At 51.2% G+C, this 18161-nt stretch overlaps 2 protein-coding genes across 3 annotated transcripts; one reads left to right on the top strand and one right to left on the bottom strand.

Annotated features, from left to right (window-relative positions):
- The first annotated feature begins 2864 nt into the window (after positions 1-2864).
- Positions 2865-10150, top strand: unm_sa1261 (un-named sa1261). Its single transcript, XM_028985542.1, has 4 exons — positions 2865-3036; positions 5091-5316; positions 6620-6822; positions 7373-10150. The coding sequence occupies exons 2-4, from the start codon at positions 5145-5147 to the stop codon at positions 8174-8176; spliced, it is 1179 nt and encodes a 392-aa protein (XP_028841375.1). The 5' UTR covers positions 2865-3036; positions 5091-5144; the 3' UTR covers positions 8177-10150.
- A 2129-nt stretch (positions 10151-12279) lies between these two features.
- Positions 12280-17446, bottom strand: LOC114793581 (transcription factor 20). Of its 2 annotated transcripts, none has more exons than XM_028985534.1 (6): positions 17279-17446; positions 14725-16226; positions 14557-14650; positions 14167-14216; positions 13907-13958; positions 12280-13413 (listed from the first exon to the last, which is right to left on the bottom strand). In XM_028985534.1, exons 1-6 carry the CDS (start codon positions 17364-17366, stop codon positions 13397-13399), a joined length of 1803 nt encoding a protein of 600 aa, XP_028841367.1. In that variant the 5' UTR covers positions 17367-17446; the 3' UTR covers positions 12280-13396. The 2 variants fall into 2 exon arrangements, with proteins under 2 accessions (XP_028841367.1, XP_028841369.1); XM_028985536.1 differs by lacking the exon at positions 17279-17446 and adding an exon at positions 16914-17214.
- Between the last annotated feature and the right edge of the window lie 715 nt (positions 17447-18161).

The raw sequence follows: 18161 nt of genomic DNA, 5'->3' as shown, positions 1-18161 counted from the left end.
CCCACACCACCCCTCTGCTACGTTCCCTCCACCGGCTCCCAGTAGCTGCACGCATCAGGTTCAAAATACTGATGCTGGCCTACAAAGCCAAACATGGAGTAGCACCATCCTACCTCACAGCCCTTATTACACCCCGCACTGCACCTCGTATACTCCGAGCCTCCAGTACTGCTCGCCTGGTCCCTCCATCTCTGAAGGTAAAAGGAAGACGCTCATCTAGACTCTTCTCCGTCTTGGCCCCTCGGTGGTGGAATGAACTTCCAGCTCAGTCACTGAGTACTTTCAAACGGCAGCTTAACACCTTCCTCTTTAGAGAAAACCTTCTTGTCATGTGACTTAGGCAACTAGAACAGAGGTTGTATTCATAGTTGGGGTCCTTGTGAACCAGAACTGACCACTTCATCCATGGTAACATGGAAGCATGTTGTAAGTCGCTCTGGATCAGGCCGTATGGTAAATAACTTAAATGTAAATGTAAAATTTTGATTGTTAATGTAATGAAATGTCTGTAAACTTCACATAACGCAATAACCAATCGTATATTTTTTTTTATTAAAAGCATATACAATAGAATAAAAATAGCCTACACTAAAATGCTAAATGTAGGTACATGGTACATAATAAAAAAAATCCCTTCCTGTTCATTTTGGGGTTAAACTCGTTGGCCTGCTGCACGTGTGCAGTTGTGTTCCTCCTGCTCTGCCGGGTGACCTGGGGACCTCATTACTGTCATTCGGGGACCTGATCAAGCAAAGCAGCACAACGAGCCTGAAAAACAAACTCGTTGATAAATCATTACGATAGATAGAAACTGGGTCTGCTCCTGATTTATTAACAGAGTAAATCCTCTTATGGATACGTGTGGACTACAGTAAACATTCACAGCATTTACCAAACGCTCTTATCCAGAGCCACTTACAATCAGTAGTTACAGGGACAGTCCCCCCCCTGGAGACACTCAGGGTTAAGTGTGCTGCTCAGGGACACGATGGTAGTAAGTGGGGTTTGAACCTGGGTCTCCTGGTTCGTAGACAGGTGTGTTACTACCAGCCCCTTACTAAAGCCTATTATTTTTATTGTTATTGCTGTTGTTCTGAACACTGTTGCTTCTCTTTATAAACCCCCCGGAAACTGATCTCGTCTCGTTTCCGTTTAATTACTCGTTAGATGAAGGTGGCTGTAAATGCGACATTTCCACACCTTCCCCTGTAAAAAGACCAGGGAAAACTGGACAGAAAACTGGAGTTAAATTAACGGCATTAAACTAGTTTATCTTCCACAGACGCTTTTGTTCAGATCAGAGGTTTGAGCATGTTAGTATGAGATTGAAATATGGACCCTGCTCCGCTCTGACATGGTGACCCCGCATTGATCGCTCTTTATCAATAAAGTTTGTGAGTTAGAACGCAAAGCTCTCAGTGTGATGAAAGTGTAACTGTGGGGGCAGTCTGGGAAAGTGTGACCCGCCGCTCTGTACTTTCAACTGTGAACCTTCTAAGAACCTTTTTCCACCGCCGCAGCACTAATGGGGAAGAAGCGGCTTGTACGAACGATGTTCCGTTTTCCGCCTCAGATTGCCGATCGGCTCCTAATTATTCCTCCCCGAACAGCCCGGAGTAGACGTGTGACTTCCCAGCAAAAAAACATGCGCATAAATCTGAGGCATTCAAGTGCATGTAGGCCCATGCTCGGAAAAAAAAACAAAGACCTTGGACACCTGGGGGACACACAGGAGACATAACATGTTACGACGTTGGCCGTAGGCTCATCGTTATCAGGGGAACGTTATTATAACCTTGACGGAAGATAAAAATATGTCCAGGGGTCCCAGTTGAAGGCCCATACATGACGGCCCAGCTGCTGGCCTTGCTATTTCTGTGGTAGAAGCCTGGAGGGTAAGAAGTCCCAGGTTCAAACCCCATTTACTAATATTGTGTCCCTGAGCAAGACACTTAACCCTGAGTGTCTCCAGGGGGGACTGTCCTTGTAAAGACTGATTGTATGGCGCTCTGGATAAGAAATTTAAGTTAAATTGAGGAACAAAAATGATTAACAAAATCAATATATTAAATTTTTTCAATAAAAACAAGCTGATGTGCTATCTGAGAGAGACAAATTTATATGTACATCTGAGACTGTGCCATGGTTGAAGAGATTAATAGATTAGAAGATGAGTTTCCTTCACTAGTTTGCAGCTCAAACAATCACCAATATAGACAAACAAACAAACAAACAAACAAAACAATACCAAAAATAGACATACATACATATACATACAGATACTACACACAAAGAAAAATGTATATAAATTAAATACAAAAACGGACATGAACTGTATCACCCAGGAACAGAAGGGAAATTCTTACTCTTAACCAGACCGAGAAAAGGACCCCAAATCTTTTTAATTGCCTTAAGGGAACCCCTAAGTGAAATTCTTTTCCAGTTTAAAGAAATAAAGAACATCTCGAGTTTGGCTGGGAGGTTTAGAGGATTTCCCGTTCGTCCTAATGAATCTTCTCGGCCAGCGTGTCCCTTTGATGGGCAGACAGAGAAGGAGGTGAGGAGAAGACCCCAGACAACATGTCAAATATCTCAGTGCAGTACTGGGGTAAAGAAGGCCACAGCCAGAACATCTTAACCCTCTTCAACGTGCGGTTTTCGGCCCAGATGAAGAACTTTGGTTTAAGTGGTCTGCCGTGGCGACCCCCCCCCCCCCCTGCTAACACGTGTGTGGAGATGTGGCGTGGACGCACAATGCAGCGTCCTGCAGATGTTCGCTGCCGTTGCGCAGTCAGTCGCCACGGAAATCTGTACGGAGACAGAAGGCCCCGCCCACGCCGCCCGGCGCGGGCGCCCATTGGCCGCGGGGCCCGGGGTGGGCGGGGCCTCGCCTCCTTGCTGGCTGTCATCGGCGGCGTCCAGAGAACCGGGGAGACAATAGCGCGGCGAATTTCCCACGTTCATCACGTCCCCGTCTCTCTTTTTAAAAGGCCGCCGCGGACGTGGATGGAGTGACGGGACCACACGTCCTGAAAGGTGGGTGCTGGTCCTCTTTACGTCGGGTCGGTTCTACTGCGGCGTCGAGCGGGTCCCGACGCCGCAGAAATCACGTCACGTCTCGTTGTGATGAGGAGGAGGAGGATAAACGATCATTTCTCGCACGCGCAGGCAGCGGGGATCATGCATATGATCGGTTTTTCTTGCTCGATCGATATGTGCACCAGGCTGCTGGGGGTTGCTGTGGTGCTGGTGCTCCTGCTGGCAGGAAATTGTTGCCTCTATTGTTTGCAGGGTGAACTGCAGCCATAGAACCTGCAGAAGGTAAACAGCCGGCTGGCCGTGGTGTTGATTGGCAGGACTGGTGGCATGACCCTGCCCCCGAGCGGCTCTGACCGGGAGCGGCGGCTGGAGGCCTGGAGCCGGGTGTTCAGGGTGTCCTTCTCACCTGCTCTGTGAAGATGTCCACTCGGCGTGAGGTTCGCAGTGTGAAATGCAGACCCCCGTCTTACTCTGCTGATGTGTGGCTGCGGAGAAGATCTGAGAATAACGAACAACATTGGATCTAGAAACCCAGTCTTAAGAAGCAAAGGCCAGTGGAATCATGGGAAAACGATAACAGCACTAATCTACTTGATGGTGGTAGTAGCCTAGTGGGTAACACACTCGCCTGTGAACCAGAAGACCCAGGTTTAAATCCCACTTGCTACCATCGTGTCCCTGAGCAAGACACTTAACCCTGAGTGTCTCCAGGGGGGACTGTCCCTGTAACTACAGACTAAGTCGCTCTGGATAAGGGCGTCTGGTAAATGCTGTAAATGTAGATGATGGGTTGAGATAAATCAGCCTTCTGCAGCACAGCTGCCTGACCTCCCACGGTTGTGTGTGTGTGTGTGTGTGTGTGATGGAAACAGAAGGTCGGCCAATCCCAGGTCAGTTCCACCCAGGTTAAAAGCACCGGTTAAAAGGGCCTCGATGGGGACGGGGGACATGGGACGCCGCGACTCAGATCCAGCCTACTGGCTGCTGAGATGCAGATTAATGCAGGACCACAAACCAACAAAGAAGCACCGTTCTCAGTACAGCAGCAGGCGGCGAGCGCCTAATTACCGCGGCGCGGCCGCCCGCCCGCCACAATCTCCTTTCATCTGTGGCCACTTTGATATGACGCGAGCCGACGCTGCTGTGTGTGTGTGTGTGTGTGTGTGTGTGTGTGTGTGTGTGTGTGTACGGTTTGTATAATGCCGGGCTACCGCGGTCACAGTGCAGCAACAACATTCTCAAAAGCTGCCGGTAATGAACATCATCCGTGTTGGAAATAAAATGCCGACGGTTACTGAGGGCGGGGTCGGCTGGTAGCGGTGCAGTCCGTTTTTACACACACACACACACACACACGCTTTAAAATCCATCTTTTCCTTCATTTGTACCCTCCACACACACACACACACACACACACACACACGCGCGTGCGCACACTATATAGCGTGAGCAGGCTGTTGGTCACAGATGGCCTCGCGTATCTGGACGTGTGGCGTTTCCTGTCCCCTGTCAACGCGTCCTTATCCGTCCGAACGATAGGCGGCGGCCACTATTTACATGGAGCCGCGTAGAACACGTCCGCTCAACGCGAAACCACATGGTTCCAGACCCGTGTTCCGGTACAGATTCAGAACCTCTGACAGCCAGTGACATGAACATTTCAGCCGAGCTACACATGAACGTGTATGAAGAGTGTATTGGTGTTTATCCCGGTTAGTTGCGAGTGCCGGGGTGGCGGCATCTCTCGCTTTGTGGTTGTGTGCCGCCGCCGCCCCGTTCTGCATGTTTACTGGTGGAAACGAGGCTGCTGTTTGGGTGAAATGTTCATGTGTTTATGGTGGAGGGAAGTGGTGTCGTCCTCCGTGGTGCTGGTGGCAGGAGACGTGAGGTTTTTATCGTGTTATATAAGCGCTTATTTGCCTGGGAATCTTCCAGTAATTGTTACTTTGGGAGGCGGGAAAAAAAAAATCCCAACCTGACACAGTCCCCGCACTCCGACCCCCGACCCCCAGCTCTCCAAGTGACAACTGCTGACCTCTCTGTCCCCGCAGGGTCAGCGCACACTGCAGTTGCCACCGCTGCTCCTGACCTCTCCCAGCGCAAGAATGAGCTCCTCGCCCCACGTGTCCCACGCCTCCATCGACATCCTGGAGGAGCTGCAGCTCATCGCGGCCCAGAACCTGGAGAAGCTGGAGATCAACAAATACTACGAGGTCATCCGCGAGCTGGGCAAAGGGACGTATGGGAAGGTGGACCTGGTCATCCACAAGATCAGAGGTATGATGGTGGCTCCTCCGTTTCTTGCTTGTCTGTAAGTGACGTTTCCTGCTGACGGGAGAACGTCCAGAACATTTTGTTTGCTGCTCAGTGGATCGTTCCACAGAGTGATCGTTCCTGCTCAGATGTCGGAAGGTCAAATGCCAAAATCCCTGCCATCTGCCTGCTTCAGGCCACCCGCTTCAGCTTCTTGCGTTGTGCCGAGTAATGATATTCTGAAGAACCCACTGTTCAGTCCTTCTTTTAAAAAACCAGGACTGGCGGAACGCACCATCTGCTGCGTTTGTCGCCATTGCAACAAATCCTCCGTCTCCGTGTTCTGTCCTCTCTGCAGAAGGACAAAGCGGCGGGCATCTGCTGGCCGAGTCGAGTTTACGGCCGCATCGCGTGGCGTAATGGCCCGTGGTGTTACTAGGAGAGGCCTATTTGTAGCACCTTGGGAATGGCGTGCCGCGTAACCGCTCACTTACGTTAGCGTGATTAATTTGGCGGCAGCTTCATCAGCCCGCGCCGTTATTAAGTGTCCCGGCTAACGGGCGATGTAAGAGCCTGGGCGGAGACCGTCCAGGAATCCACAAAGTTGCCATACAGAAGCAATTGTGTTGCAATTATGGAATCATGAGATGAATATGATTATGTATTATGGAACCATGAGAAGAATATGATTATGTATTATGGAACCATGAGAAGAATATGATTATGTATTATGGAACCATGAGAAGAATATGATTATGTATTATGGAACCATGAGAAGAATATGATTATGTATTATGGAACCATGAGAAGATTATGTAATGCACTGTGGTTAAAGTGTAACTTCAGGGACTGTATGATGTTACCCAGAGCACTTCCACCAACGCCGTTGTAGTTACGAGAGAGTGGCGTATAACACAGCAGGACGGAGACGGCCGAGGTCCGCTGGGCACTGTCTGCTCCACCGATGAGGCTCGCAGTGGCATCTCAGCCCGTCTGGTCACCGCAGACTCCGTCCTCGCTGCTCCTGGCTCGTCCCACCTCCTTCCCGTCCTCTGCCGCTGGCTTCTGGCGCAAGACGGAACGTCCCCAGGCTCTCACAGCCTTTACATTATAAATGAAGCCGGAGGATTTATGGGCCGAGGTTGGAGTAAAGCAGATGTTTAAAAAAACAGAGGGAGCGGAAGCTTGTGTCAAATGGTCCACATTCTGCAGGGAATTAACTTGTCAAAATGTCTGTTTTTAATATTTAATATCCATTTCCCTCAATGAGTAGGAGTTGGTAAAGGGCGTATTAACAACTGACAGCAAGCGTTTCTTGGTCCTCCAGGCACCAAAATGGCCCTGAAGTTCCTGCGGAAGAAAACCACCAAGCTGAAGAGCTTCCTGAGGGAGTACAGCATCTCGCTCTACCTCTCGCCCTGTCCCTTCATCATCAACATGTACGGCATCGCCTTCGAGACGGACGAGTACTACATCTTCGCTCAGGAGTACGCCCTGGCCGGGGACCTCTTCGACATCATTCCTCCCCAGGTGTGTGGAGCTCCTCGCCTGTCCTGGGCCCCAAGGACTGGGCGCGGTCACCTTAGATGAACTAGAACGTCCAGAACCAGACGCTGAGCAAACACTAATCCGTAAATATGCAACTGCTGAAGCACAATTAAAATGGCTGGAGCAGCATGTTTAAAAGCAGGTGGCTGCGTCAAATATCCACCCACCAGGCTATTCTATAAGGGGCAGTGGTGGCCTAGCGGTTAAGGAAGGTTGCCGGTTCGAATCCCGATCCGCCAAGGTGCCACCGAGCAAAGCACCGTCCCCACACACTGCTCCCTGGGCGCCTGTCATGGTGCCCACTGCTCACTCAGGGTGATGGTTAAATGCAGAGGACACGTTTCACTGTGTGCACCGTGTGCTGTGCCGCGTCATGTGTATCACATGTGACAATCGTTTCACTTTATTATTATTTATTATTCGGAACCAGCGCGAGGTTCTAGATGAAGTTCATGTGGAACCCTTGTTTTTGGATTTTGACGGTTTGCCGCGTGGTTGGTTGTTTTCATGCTGACCTGCTGCGCTTCCGTAGGTGGGCCTTCCGGAGGGCGTGGCCAAGCGCTGCGTCCATCAGGTGGCCATCGCGCTGGACTACCTGCACTGCAAGAAGCTGGTGCACCGGGACATCAAGCCGGAGAACATCCTCATCTTCGACAAGGAGTGCCGCAAGGTGAAGCTGTCGGACTTCGGCATGACGCGGCGGGCCGGGTCGCCCGTCAAGCGCGTGAGCGGCACCATCCCGTACACCGCGCCGGAGCTGTGCGACGCGTCGCGGCACGAGGGCTTCTGCGTGGACTACAGCACGGACGTCTGGGCCTTCGGCGTGCTCCTCTTCTGCATGCTCACCGGGAACTTCCCGTGGGAGAAGGCCCTGCCCTCCGACGCCTTCTACGAGGAGTTCGTGCGGTGGCAGCGCCGGCGCTCCAGCAACGTTCCTTCACAGTGGCGCCGCTTCACCGCCGAGGCGCTGCGCATGTTCCGCCGGCTGCTCTCCATCGAGCAGGACCGCCGCTGCTCCGTCAAGGAGGTCTTCAGCTACTTCAACAACTGCTGGATGCTGGACACGGAGAACGGCAACGCGGCCGCCGGCCCCCCGGCGCCGAGCGGCAGCGGCGGCCACCAGGCCGAGCTCAGCGCCTCGTCGTCGTCGGAGGACGAGCTGGTGGACCGGCTGAAGCAGCAGACCCTGTCGCCCGCGGCGGAGCCGGTGGCCCACTACTCCTCCGTGTCCACCAGCAGCTCGTCCTCCTCCACCGGCGGCTACGAGCGCGCCGGCCGCGACAGCGGGAGCAGCGGCCGAATCCTGGTGGCCACGCCCATCGAGATCTGCGTCTAGAGGCCGCGGACCTCTGTTCTCACGAGAGTTTTAGCACACGCACACACACACACACACACACACACACCCATATACACCCACACACACACCCATATACACACACACACACACCCATATACACACACACCCATATACACACGAGTTGTTGCTAAAACAGTGAATACTAACGTTAACGCGGGAGAAGGACTGGAGGGGCGTCGCCTTGTGGTGTTTTCCAACCAAAATTCCTAATGATGGCTGTCGGAGGGAAGACAATCAGAACCCGCCGAGCGACTGTGGGCGAGGCCACACCGGAACCGGCGCGTTCCGTCCGTAAAGCAATACGTTCCAGCGACATTGTGCAAAAAATACATACTCATCAGTGGTGGAAAAGCGGCAGTCTGAGGGAACGTTAACTGCGCAGCGTGGACAGGGGCAAACTGAATTATTTATTTCACCTTTTAAAAATGTTCATTTTGTATTGCTGCGCTGGTTCTTTCATTTTGATACTTGAACGCCGCTGTTGTTTAAAATGATATAAACTCTGTTCGTAACACAGGAGACGTGGAACATACGCCACCCACATCTTCTGGGGGAAGTTCTCCGGTTCCTTCCGGCTCTTCTTTTGGACCAGATTTATTCTGCGTGGCAGTGAGGTTGTTCTTCTTCACCCCCCTCAGGTGTGCGACCGAGAAAGGAAATCTGATCGTACCCCAAGTTCCTTTTTTTTCCCTCAGCTGATTTCACGTGACAAATGTAGCCCGTCACCCCAAATCAAATTCCCCGTGTTCCATGAGCTTTCTCCCGAAAGCAACGTGTCAAACTAATACGAATTCCTCAACCACGTTGTTCTTTATGGACGAGCAAGGAGGAGCGTTCAGGACGCACCTCCTGGATTTGGACCGATTGGTAAAACCAGTTGCATCTGAACGTTGGTCCCCGTTTTAGCGTCTCCCTGGATGATTGACAGGAAGCCATGCTTCCGCTTCTCGGCTCAACGCCCGGACTCATTTGCCGTTTGAAGGTGAACCGTTTGTGTAGCTGTATGAAAGGGCATTTTGGAAATTGCATGGATACATAAAAAAAAAGATGAAACGCAAGCGTCACGAATTCCGCCGCTGTGCAGACAGCCGTGCTGTGATATTTTGCTGTTGCACAATTTTAGACGATTTGATATTGGAGAAAAGCAGATTTGGTAGACGGTGTGCTATCCTCGTGACTTGTATTGCAGGTTGAGAGCATGTAGGAGGCGCTTGCGATACTGTGTGGAACGGCTGCTGCTTGGACATTTAAGGTGGCCCCTGAATGTTCCACCCTGTGGGAAGACCTGAAAAACGGAAGCCATCACACCCCCTGAATACAGACTGAGAAGACCTCCGTATTCGCTGTATCCTCCCGAGACGCCTGCATGACTTGATGTCTATCTGGAAAAGACACTGTAGAAAACGACTGCATATCCGTTTTTCTTTTCTTGGAGTAGTAGATGTCCTCATGGCACTGTAAAAGCTGGTATTTATTACTTTGTACGCAGAAGCGTAAAAGACCTCAATAGACCCTTTTTTTTTTTTTGGTTGTTATTTAACTGTCTGGCTGTTAACATTTGTGGAGTTAGAACCCCACCAGGTACACTGCTCATGGAAGGAAACTGCACTTTGACGTTCTTCAACCCGACCTCAGAAGCAGACTGTGTATCATGAAGAGTAGTCATCGCATAAAAAAAAATTAAAATAAAAATACGTGGGGGGGGGGCAGATGTAGAAAACGTTTCATGCTGTACTGTGTTATTAGTAATGTTATGAGACCTCCTTGTCTTTCTGTAACGTGACACCTTGATGCATTCTGTCCTGTGCTGTCGTGTGGTGGAGCTTTAGTCTGTAGAAAAGCGTATCGCTAGAACTCATGTCTAACGCGGACCATCTGACGGCAAACTGTTCTCCCGAAGACTTCCCCCCCCTCTCCTCTCATTAAAGATTCAATAAAGCTAACGGAAGCGCCGCCTGCGCGTCTCCTGTCCCTTTGAAGTGTGAATGGGAAGAAAGAGAGTTCGGGGCCACCGCCTGGCGGCTTATTGCATCACACTAGACTAGAGTCCATAATAAAATGCCATCATGTTCATCATGAGCATTGTGGATAGTGGCCAGTGACCCTTCAACCAGCCGAAACACCCCCACGTCCCGCCTCTTCTCACCTCTCTCCACTGGCTCCCGGTAGCTGCTCACATCCAGTTTAAATCCTTGATGCTGCCTACAGGGCTGTAAATGGAAGTTCTCCCTCTTACACCAACACACTACTAGCCAGATACACTCCTGCACGCCCTCTCAGATCTGCACACGAAACAAGACTAAAAATTCCCTCTTCACGGGGTCTCAGGTCCCAATCCACTCTGTTCTCCTATGTTGTCCCTGGCTGGTGGGACAACTTGGCTAGTCGAATGGAGCAGGACGAGACCTCCACCACCTTTAAGAAGCAGCTGAAAACACACTTGTTCAAAAAGTATTTCAGACGAATCCAACACACACAATCACAAAAAAAATTGTCCAGCACTTAACAATTCTCTAGCATATCGGTCTTATCGGGGCTCTTAGTTGTTAAATCTATAGAAACTGAATGAGAGTTGCTGGTGTCGTCCTCTTGTTAGTCGCTTTGGATAAAAGCGTCCGATGAGTAAACTAAAGTAACCAAACTGAGGAGTACGAGTTGGGATGTGTTCTGCTAGTGAAAGTGCTGCGGAAGGAGGTCAATATGATCTTTGTTTTTTGGTAATTTTTCTAACGTAGCGACCAGCCTTTTCCACTTGGGATTCATTGGGCTTCAAACACAAAAAGAAGATCTGGTTCAAACAGAAGACACAGGTCGCGCTCTGAAGATGCACCAATAGCCAACGCAGAGGCGGCTATTACAAACCGGAGTCTCCTTCAGGAACCAGTGGAGCAGACAAAGCGTGGAACGTTACAGGAGATGACTTCACGCGGCCTCCGGCAGTTAGAACATTTCACTCCGGTAATAACGAGAGAACTCCACTGTCGGGGCACAGCGGGAGTCGATGAAGGGAGGACCGCGCCAAGGACGAGGTTATTACCATCAGCAGAGCACCAACGGAGCGCAGGATAGGACCATCTGCCTGGAGGACCTCGGCTTTACCCCGAAGACCTGGTGTCCACGGCGCAGTTTTGAACAGGGACGATAATAAGCCCGTCAAGACGTCCTGATGGCAGGCGTGAAGTGGCCCGGGGCATCAGCACCATAAACGGGAGGACCTTGCATAAACCTCCCGTCTCGTCCTGCATCGGTTCGCAGACAAACGGCAACGATTAGTCATCTCAGCCTGCAGAGAAGTGCCGCTTCAGGAGCGGAACTGGGACACTTGCTTACAGCAAAATACGCCGTTTCTGGCTTAAACACCACGATGGCCTTTACTTACACAGATATAACCGGATTCGTAGCATCATTTTGACCCGCTGTACGAAGTCTGGCCCGCGAGATCACATGATATACATTTATTATATGAACAATTAATATAGGTGGTAGTAGCCTAGTGGGTAACACACTCGCCTATGAACCAGAAGACCCAGGTTCGAATCCCACTTACTACCATCGTGTCCCTGAGCAGGACACTTAACCTTAAATTGCTCCAGGGGGGGACTGTCCCTGTAATACTGATTGTAAGTCGCTCTGGATAAGGGCGTCTGATAAATGCTGTAAATGTAAATATATACTGACAAACTCCACACAAACTCCAGATCCCATAATGCAGTTTGGCACCCCCCATGGTCATTTATCCCAAAATACGATAATTTAACCCTGATACCAGATCATGGGCCACATTTGGTCGATACAGCATATGAGGAGCGTCCCACAGGAAATCCAGTCATCAGGGATGATGGAACGTAGTTGTTTGGGATGAGAGGTCGGACATCAACATGGTAGCTCCTGAGCGCAAGGCGCTCCGGATGATGGCGGCTGGAGGAACTGTTTCGCACCCAGATGGTGAACTGTAATGATGCTTTTATAAAAGGGAGAGGACCTGTGGGCACGATTGGTAGCTGCTTCACGTAACCCGCTTCATTTTGCAAGCAGTCTGGCAAGAAACAATAATGCACCAAAAACCAAGACTACACGCACAATTCTTCCAGAAATACCAGCAAACTAAAACTTTTATTTTGCCATTCGTCAGATGGTTTAGACAATTTTTAGACCATAATTTTTCCTATTGTGTATATTTCCGCTGAAATATCAGCCCATGGAACCGACGTGGTTTTGAGAAAAGAACTCTGGCATCACGTTTATTTCAAATATTTACCGTCGCTGTTCGAACGAAGAGAAAAAACGCAGGTGACGAACCACAAGGAACATCTGGTGCCATCGCTCCCAGCCACTTTCCGCACGAGAACCCTTCTAATGAAGGCAAAATGAACTCTATTCCACCCTTTCTTTAAGAAAGAAGAAGGGAAAAGAGCGCGATAAATACCAGCTGTTTCTCCATCCCTCCGGAGGCGGAGCGCTATTTTAACACCCCGAGACGTGCTATTCTGAGGCTCGCCGAGAGGTGGGGCCAACAAGGCGGGCCCGGGGCAGAACCCATCTCGCCGCTCACCGGGAACTCCACGGCACCAGCTTGTGTCTTGTATGACGAGAGGCCTCCACTTTAAAAGCGTTTATTGAAACAGAACCAGACAGGCTGCGCACGGCGTTCGGTGAAGTGGCCGTCTCGGTCACCCCGTTCCTGACATCGGGGAGGTGCAGCACCCAGCGGACGTTTGCCAACGTACAGCGTGAATTTTACATTAATAAATAAGAACATTCTTATAATAGACAAGTCAAAATAAATAAATGGTCAAACTGATAGTGCATGAGGTGGCAGCACATGGAGAATCTGCACAGGCGGTGCTTCACTCGGGGCACCCAGGTTTATAGAAAAATGTTAAAAATAAAGGGGTGCTGCTCGAATGTTTATAAAATTATGCTGTATATAAAAAAAAAAAAAAAAAAAAAGATCTAATTTGAGTGCCAGAGACATGGCCCAAACCAACAGACACAGCTGTTTAAAGTGTTCGCAGCTCCAGCATCTTCAAAATGGCCTCTGAAACGGATTTGCAGGGGGGAATGTGTGGCGGCAGAACGGAGGGGGGGAATAAATGCTTACGGAAAATGTAAACACTCTCTAGTAATAAAAATGTAAACATGTGAAGGAACCGGTCCAGACGGGGAGTCCTCTTCTCCGGGGAACAGGTGCCGGGTCTGTCAGCAGCAGGGCTCGGCTGTAGGCGAGAAAAATCATTTCAAGATCAGGTTCTCGGGGACCCTGCGACCTGGTGTTGGAACTCGCCTGAAACACTTGGGTGGTAAATTATAGTGTACATGTGAATAAAAACAATGTCTGGTGAAGACATAATTTGCTTAATCCGCTTACATAAGACTGCACTGATTTAAGGATTTAGGGAGATATTAATAACTGCTGGCAAACGAATAAAAGGATTATTCATTTTTATATATAAACAGCCCCCTTTTTATATATATATATATATATATATATATATATATATATATATATATATATATATATATATATATATATATATATATAGTAGTTTAGTAAAAAAGGATGACAGATTAATCTGTACCAATATTTAAAAATATAATGACACTCGACTGATAAACCAGGCATATGCTAAATGTTTTAAATGGACGAGGTGTTCAAAGTTGTACAAAAACGCAAAGTCCCACAGGAAAACAAGGGGGAAAAAAACCCACCTTGACCAGCAGCCTGTTTCAGCTTCATCCGTCCCCCTTTAAAGGATTTACTCTGATAAAGGACAGGAGAGCAGGAGAGATTAACGACAGAGTTGATCCAGCGTTCTTTTCCACAGAAAAAAAAAAAAAAGACTAATAAAAACAAATCAATCCAATCCACATTAAAAAAAGATTTTCTGTTTGCTAATACAATGCATTATTATTATGAATACCATAATCATTAAAATACTTTAACATCTGAGAACCTTAGGAAGACGTACCTTGTGCTTGGAACACCGCATTGAAAAGTTCTCTTCATTCATGGAACAGTCTGCAAAAAAAAAAAATAAATAAAAAATGAAAAATGTATAAAAATAATAAGCACCAGGGTACCAGGACACGCCCTGATTCGGCTGGAGCCCTGACCGGATCAATAAACACCTCAGAGCAACGCTGCCGTGTGGGAGACACGTACAAGTAGAACGTTGTCAACGCCTTATCGCAACAACCTCGCGATTTAGCATAATAAATCAGTCAAATATTGCAGAATTTTACAATGATAAAGGTGACATCATTTCTTTACCCACCATGTCTGCAAAATAGGGAATAACCAGCGTAATTAAAGGTCTAAGTTCAGAGGCTCTCGTCGGTGTTGGGCGAGCCGCACTCACCAGACTGCAGGGCGCAGGCGTAGTGGTATTTACTGTGGCATCCTTTAAAGAAGCAGCCCAGCGTGGCGCCCGCTCGGTGGCACCCCGTACACGCCTACAAGAGAACGCCGGTGATTACGTACTCAGTACGGGAGAGACGTGGGGACACGGCCTCCGTTTCACACTTACGGTTTCCCGGCCGAGCCGAACGGCTTCCTCCAGCCCGTACAGCCTTCCTTTAACCAGGAAGACCCCCGTACTCCAAACGCCGCAGTCCTCGTGGACCCAGCGCTCCGAGCCGCGGGCCGGCCACGCCCCGTTCACACCGGCCGCCGGGCCCTTACTCGGGTAGTACGGGCCGTGGAGGTCCCCCAGTCCCCTGGAGTTGGCCGAGCAGCCGCACAGGCAGCAGACCTGGGCGTCCTGGGCGTCGCTTTCCGCGGCCACGCGCCCCAGCCGGTGGCAGGTGGTCCCGGGGACCGCGCCCGTGACGGCGGCGGGGCGGGTCCGCCGCCGGCCCTTCTTCAGCCGCTCCTCCTCCTCGTCGTGGAAGTTGACCACGGTGCAGTCGGGGAAGTCCCTCAGCTCCACGTGGACGTACGGCGTGAAGGCGTCGGCGCGGCCGTCCCGCTTGTCCTCGCGGCAGCTGGCGTACTTCAGCTTGATTTCCGGCTCCTGGGGCGGGAAGATGGAGGACGAGCCGGACTGCCGGAGCCTCTTCCGCCTGCGCTTGGCGGCGGCTTTGCCGGGCGAGGCCTTCGCCTGCTTGGCCCGGGGTCGCCTCTTCGCCGTTGTCCCTGGTGGCTGCTTCGCACGGCGGCCATTTTCCGTATCTGAGGTAGAAAGTTGGCTTTTTACCGGCGAGGAGTCCCGCCGCTCCGGGTCGGTCTCGGTTAGTGCCGGCTGCCGGCTCTGTTGGCTCCTCCCACTGTGGACGTTGGTAACTGGGACCTCGACGACGTCGCTGTCGTCACTGGAGATGCTCTCTGCATAAAGGGGACACGGGACGGCTGTGGCTCGGTCGTGATCGGGAGACACGTTCTCGCGGTCCCCGGGCGAGGCGGTGACTGGACGAGCGGGCTCCTCTGCCAGGGCGCTTTTCGAGTGCGTGGAACTTGACACGAGGACGTAACGCCTGTCGTGGACGAGCGTCCCCTCACCTGGCTCTTGTCCCCGTGAAAGGACATCGGTGCCCGACCCGTTCTGGGCGGCGGTCCAGCCGGTGCCTCCTGTGTCAGAGTCACCGCTCGCTTGATTTGTGTTCTGCAAAGTCTGACTGAAGCCACCTAGAGCGGACACCCTGGCTTTTAAACGTCCCGCGGGCGAAGCGGTCTCCGAACGATGGGCCGTGCCGGGCACCACGAATTTACCTATTTTGACGGAGCAGCCGCGGCTGGGGGGCGGCACGTGGCCATTCAGCTGGTGGCGTGGACTCAGGCCGCACGAGAACCTCAGAGCCGCGTGCGTCTCCGGCGGTGGAATGAGAGCGTCCGGCCGCAGGTCGGCGAAGCCCGGCGTCCGGCCGTCCGATTCGGCGTTGAAGGCGTACCAGCTGGGCTTCTTCACCAGGTTCAGCGCCTCGGCAGAACTCTGGTTCCGGTGGCTCTTCTTGCAGCTCAGCGAGAGGTCCAAGGCCGCGGGAATGCTGTCCTGTATCGCCATCATCTTGGTGTGGTTCAGAGGTTCCATTTCTGAAAACCAACAACGCCACAGATTACATTACAGAAGAAGCGCGTCCCCCAAACCAGTAAAATGGATTACGGGTGTCCTCATTAATTAAGTGCATGGTGCACACAGTGAAATTTGTCCTCTGTATTTAATGCATATCAGGGGAGCAGTGTGAGGGGACGGTGCTTTGCTCAGTGGCACCTTGGCGGATCGGGATTCGAACCGGCAACCTTCTGATTACGGGGCCGCTTCCTTAACCGCTAGGCCACCACTGCCCCTGTCGATACGGATAAATCACCGCGCTGGTAGTCGGCGCCCCAGAGCGCTTTGGCATCATTTAGACACCAGGTTTACGTCTTTTCGCGTCGAGACGGTACACCTGGACCAGGTGTGGATCTTGGGGGTTTATTGTCAGGTCAAATATCCCAGCATGCATTTCACTCAAAGGCTGCCAGCCAGTAACTGTTATAAACAAAAAAAAATGTAATTTAACTGAACTGAGATATTTCACAACACATCCTCTGAAAAAAATGGTCGAAATTTGGTAGCCACAAAATAACTAAAGTGAATAAATCTTTGTCTCGCAGACAACTGGTGTTAATTTATTTTACAGTTAAGGGGATGTGCGTGAAAAACTCAAACCAGCAACAGATAGTGAATCCACTGAAAAAGTTGAGATTCAGTAAAACTCCGGAGTTGCAGCTACTGACCGAACAGGAACGGAGAGAAAGTGGGAGCATCCCTGGCCGCCACCTTCCTTGGACTCTCCCTTTAAAGGACTTTAATTGGCACGAATGTCGCCGGTCGCGTCAGCCCGACCACCGAGCGGAGCCGATACGAGTTCCGGAGCCGAGAGGCGAGCGGCGGGCCGCCTGACAGCCTGTCCGAGCCGCGCTAACGCCGCACAGGCGCCTGGCCGCGCCGCTAACAATGCGTTAGCATGCTAGCAGGCTAGCCGAGTTCCAGAGGCGAGCGGCGGGCCGCCTGACAGCCTGTCCGAGCCGCGCCGACGCCGCTAACAATACGTTAGCATGCTAGCAGGCTAGCCGAAGAGTGCGCTGGCCGCCACACGTACCCCGAAAAGTCCGGATTAAAATGAAAACGGGCGTCGAGTCTCGGCCGCAGGTCGATCCCGAGGGCGTCTCACACCGCCGAAGGCACATTTGACACTCGGTTCACAACCAGACGCGTGTGGAGGCGGCTAGCGGCTAACGACTCGCCCATTGTGACGCGCCGCCGCGACTCCGACTGGCCGCGGTGCATCCTGGGAGGAGAAGGCTCCGGCTGGACCTGCGTCCCACGTTTCTGGTTTTAATACTAAAATGGCAAACTAAACTTAATCACATGCTTTTCTTACATTTAGGGTTTTTACCAGACGCCCTAATCCAGAGCGACTTACAATCAGTAGTTACAGGGACAGTTAACTCAGGGTTAAGTGTCTTGCTCAGGGACATGATGGTAGTAAGTGGGATTTGAACCTAGGTCTTCTGGTTCAAAGGCGAGTGTGTCACCCGCTAGGCTACTACCGCCCTCTATACCACCTAGTTACCCGCTAGGCTACTACCGCCCTCTATACCGCCTAGTTACCCGCTAGGCTACTACCGCCCTCTATACCACCTAGTCACCCGCTAGGCTACTACCGTCCTCTATACCACCTAGTCACCCGCTAGGTTACTACCGCCCTCTATACCACCTAGTCACCCGCTAGGCTACTACCCCCCTCTATACCACCTAGTCACCCGCTAGGCTACTACCACCCTCTATACCACCTAGTTACCCGCTAGGCTACTACCACCCTCTTTACCACCTAGTTACCCGCTAGGCTACTACCCCCCTCTATACCACCTAGTCACCCGCTAGGCTACTACCACCCTCTATACCACCTAGTTACCCGCTATGCTACTACCCCCCTCTATACCACCTAGTCACCCGCTAGGCTACTACCCCCCTCTATACCA

The sequence above is a fragment of the Denticeps clupeoides genome, chromosome 7 (assembly GCF_900700375.1).
Source record: "Denticeps clupeoides chromosome 7, fDenClu1.1, whole genome shotgun sequence".
In the NCBI taxonomy this organism is placed as follows: Eukaryota; Metazoa; Chordata; class Actinopteri; order Clupeiformes; family Denticipitidae; genus Denticeps; species Denticeps clupeoides.
Note: the sequence above shows the minus strand (reverse complement) of the source record. Positions and strands in the feature narration are given on the sequence as shown.

Coding starts and splice junctions, on each gene's coding strand:
- unm_sa1261 (XM_028985542.1), top strand. CDS start 5,145: ATGAGCTCCTCGCCCCACGTGTCCCACGCCTCCATCGACATCCTGGAG. Junction 5,317..6,619: donor GGTCATCCACAAGATCAGAG/GTATGATGGTGG, acceptor TTGGTCCTCCAG/GCACCAAAATGGCCCTGAAG. Junction 6,823..7,372: donor TCGACATCATTCCTCCCCAG/GTGTGTGGAGCT, acceptor GCGCTTCCGTAG/GTGGGCCTTCCGGAGGGCGT.
- LOC114793581 (XM_028985534.1), bottom strand. CDS start 17,366: ATGTGCCTTCGGCGGTGTGAGACGCCCTCGGGATCGACCTGCGGCCGA. Junction 14,217..14,556: donor CGCCTGCGCCCTGCAGTCTG/GTGAGTGCGGCT, acceptor TTTTTTTTGCAG/ACTGTTCCATGAATGAAGAG. Junction 13,959..14,166: donor TGCGGTGTTCCAAGCACAAG/GTACGTCTTCCT, acceptor GTCCTTTATCAG/AGTAAATCCTTTAAAGGGGG.